Source organism: Alosa alosa, chromosome 15, assembly GCF_017589495.1.
Source record: "Alosa alosa isolate M-15738 ecotype Scorff River chromosome 15, AALO_Geno_1.1, whole genome shotgun sequence".
Lineage (NCBI taxonomy): Eukaryota > Metazoa > Chordata > Actinopteri > Clupeiformes > Clupeidae > Alosa > Alosa alosa.
Window position 1 is genome coordinate 12,047,634 of NC_063203.1, and position 3,739 is coordinate 12,051,372.

Here is a 3,739-nt window from a genome sequence, read left to right on the forward strand (position 1 = left end):
CAACAAATTACATCGCTTTTAAGGAAGAAATTAAGCATTCTGTCAATAATCTCTAAAGGTTCCAACATATTCTGCCACAATTGTAAATATACATATAGGCATATAGCAAAAAAAAAATAATTTTAGTTTGAACACATAAAGTTAGAGTATTTATCATTGTGGTTGTTTTGTAAATATTACATTTCAAATGTAAAATATTTTACATTGAGTTAAGACTCAAACTTTAAAGGCAAAGGTTGCTTTTATTGGTACCACAAGTGTACATAGCAATTGCTTATATAAGCACATCTGACCACACACTCCTGTTGACACTAAGGAATGCAATTACAGATATTTACATGTGTTTGTCTTACAATTCTTTGTGAAAGCAATCTGGAGAAAAAAAAGAACCAAGGTCTTTTCCAACGATGGCTTTTTCAGTCGAACTATCCATGACTTTCTCAGTAGAACCAGAAGATTGTTCCATAGCACTCAACATTTTAATACATTTGACATGCTTTCAACTTCTGTTCCACCAATGTCATATGACCAGCATTTAACATTGAACATCACCACAAAAATACACTTTGAGATGCATATGTTACTCCTTAGCTTTACCTTGCCTGTGCTTATCTTCCGCAGTCAACATAGGCAGCTTTGAAATCCTTATGGCATTAAAGGATAAAGGATCAAGCCTATATAGCACTCTCTCCCACCTCAGCTCTTGATCTGTAACCAAGCGATTATATAGCGTGTCCATGGTTGCCAACCTTCTCTAGCACTGGGACCATGAACTCCCAACTGGAAGGAGACCCAAACCAGACCCATGACTGGATGCTGGACCAAAAGACCCAGTGTAATAAATCTCAGTGAGATGACTTCTCATAGAGAGCCGATTGGCCCAAAGAGATGTCTGATCTTCTCTGAGAGAGATTGTAATGGTGTCGCAGGCACCACAGAGCAGAAGTTGATGTAGGCAGAAGTGATCGGGGCATGCTATCACAGTCCACCATTAGAAGATTTAGCCATTTCCTTCCCAAACTCGCCAAGCCTCCAAGTCAGTCCCATTCCCTCATACATTGTCTTTTTGTCGGTTTTACCACAATACCTTCTTCCTGTAAAAAAAACAATAGGGTTGCATTCCTTGGGGCCAACCCTCTCAAACAAAATGTATTTTAAAAATATGTTTTTCCTTCTTGTGAAAGTCACTGTTTAGGCTTCTGGCCCATGACTATGATTTCCAGGACGTGAGTGAGATCCATCATCTTGCTGAGCATCTCCATGATGTCTGGATGCTCCCGCGCCCCACTGATAAACTCTTCCAGGGTAAGTTCTCCTGGGGAAACAGGAATGAAGGGAAGTGTTGGTGAGCACAACCATTTTCAAAGAAGCATAGTGTAACACCATGAGCAGCACAGTTATAGAACCCAATTCTAAAACGTGCAGATTTCTATGAGCTCAGGTTTTCAACAGACTTAAAAGAGCTAGAAAACATCTGGATGCTTGTCATACCCTCGCCGTTGACATCAACCTTTGTGTAGATGAGTTCCACTATTTCTTCAGGAGGGACATCATATTTCCGAGTGATATCTTGAATGGCCTGGAAAGACAGTGGAGAATACAATATTTGAATCCACTGGCATTCTCCAGGTTTTGTGAAATACAAAAGAACACTGAGAAATACCACATACCTATTGCTAATGAAATGGCCTACTTCAATATCACAAAATGCAAACGATGTACTCTTGATTGGAAAATGCAAGACCTTTGATGAACTTTCTTCATGACTAACATTATCACATTTTTTCAATCTGTCAACAAGGCTGGAGTCAAGTACTGTAGAGACATCTAATCTGAGAGCTGCCAACCCTCACGCATTTGATTAGTTGGAGCGCGTGGAGCCAATCAAATTAATGAATCTCACTCTCAATGTGTGAGAGTTGGCAGCTCAAAGTGGGTCCACTTGCCCCAGACTCATGCAAGGAAAGCTGCTTTAGTTGACCATTCAGTGGCAGGAGTGTCTGTGTCATTTACTCATTTGGTCATATTAACCATCTGTTAAAGATAAATAGCTGAGAATGGGACGATTAACCGTGCTATTCTGGTTTAGCACACAGAAAATCCAAATGACACTCAGCTTGCATATTTTGGACTATGAAGAAAACATATTCTTAAAGGACTACAACATACATAACCAGCACATATGAAAGATTATCTGTTAAAGGTTACCAAAGGGCCATCAAGGATTTAGCTCAGACTTAGGTCAGAGGGGCAACAGACCGTCAGATTAGAAGTAATTGCGGGTCTATCAGAAGCCTTTAGAGGGGGTAATCTCTGCGACTAAACGCTATTTTTAGAGAACTTTTCTCAGAACTCCACTGCTGAGAGGGACCACTTTGCATCATAAGCCCCATGCCTTGCCAGTGACATACTTCAGTACAGTGAAGACGTACCTTGAATATTGTCTCCATTTCATCTCTGTCTATTTTTCCATTTCCGTCTTGATCAAAGAGCTTGAAATACCATTTCAGCTTCTGATTGACTTCTCCTTTCAGTAATAAACTTACTGCTGCTATATATTCCACAAAGTCTATATATCCGTCCTGAAAAAGAGAGAGATACACGTGTAAGGCATATATTTTGCACATGGAATTAGGAAATTGGGAAAAGATGTGGGAATGCAGTAGGTTTTAATACTGTATATGCTGTACATAACTGACAAAAACTGAAAAAGACTTTAATGTATTGTACAATTACTAATATGACTATCTATCATTTTGCATAGTACAGAAACGTTCATTAAAATATTACCAAAAGTTCTACTCCTGAGATCCTTGTGCAGCACACGAATGACCATATGTGCAAGATGGTCCGTGTAAGCCACAAAAGGATGTGCGTTAAACTAAACCAAGAGCAACAGCCAGCATCTACAACTGCTCTCTGGAAACACAATTCTCCTAAATGTTGTGGTCTTCATAGGCATTGCTGTTCCTGCTAGTTACCCTGCAGGTTGACATCTGACTAAATGCCATCAGTAGTGTAGCCATTCTTAGCTGGGATGTCTTACCCCGTCCATGTCAAATGTAAAGAAGACTTGGTCCACGTAGCTGCTGGCTTCCTCGGTCATGCCCCGCATCTCCAGCATGGCCTTGAGCTCAAACAGTGTGATGACTCCTGACGGGGATCCCTTCATGAACTTGTTGTACCAATGGTGCATGTCCTCCGCCAGGATATCATCCATGTTGGAGCCATGAGCACCCATGGTATTCTATGAGGATCAGGTAAGCTTGAGATGGAAATTAAATTGAAAAAAAAACAAAAAAAACAATAAACAGCCCAAGTTGTTTTTGCTATCACTGTCGTTGTGAATTGTCTCCCTTTTGCTTGTTGTTGTATTTCAATGGCCCAGTACTTCCAGTAGTTTCGAGGTGCAGATTCAGCCAGCAGAGGAGTTCGGATGCAATGTGCAGGAGCACTACCGAGATACCTCCACTGACAACGCAACTTCAAGACAGACTAAGAGGCACTGAGGAAACTGAACAAATGTAAGCCTTTCAGCCCCTTCACATCTAAAAGGGGCACTCACTTCTTAATTGGATAATTAACGAACTCTTCTGAGAAGCTGGGACCTTCTACAGCAACAGGAGCGGCTGGCAAACTCCACCCCTTGTCGTGACACACACTAAGTCCCTCCATGGTCCTAGCCCAGGTCTAATGCGAGATGGATTAGGACCATTCAGAAGCACAACTTAAGCCCTTT

At 41.0% G+C, this 3,739-nt stretch overlaps 1 protein-coding gene across 1 annotated transcript; it reads right to left on the bottom strand.

The window, feature by feature from the left end:
* Window positions 1-222: 222 nt before the first annotated feature.
* Window positions 223-3,511, bottom strand: guca1c (guanylate cyclase activator 1C). Its single transcript, XM_048264529.1, has 4 exons — window positions 3,047-3,511; window positions 2,433-2,582; window positions 1,492-1,579; window positions 223-1,315 (listed from the first exon to the last, which is right to left on the bottom strand). The coding sequence occupies exons 1-4, from the start codon at window positions 3,239-3,241 to the stop codon at window positions 1,185-1,187; spliced, it is 564 nt and encodes a 187-aa protein (XP_048120486.1). The 5' UTR covers window positions 3,242-3,511; the 3' UTR covers window positions 223-1,184.
* Window positions 3,512-3,739: the final 228 nt, after the last annotated feature.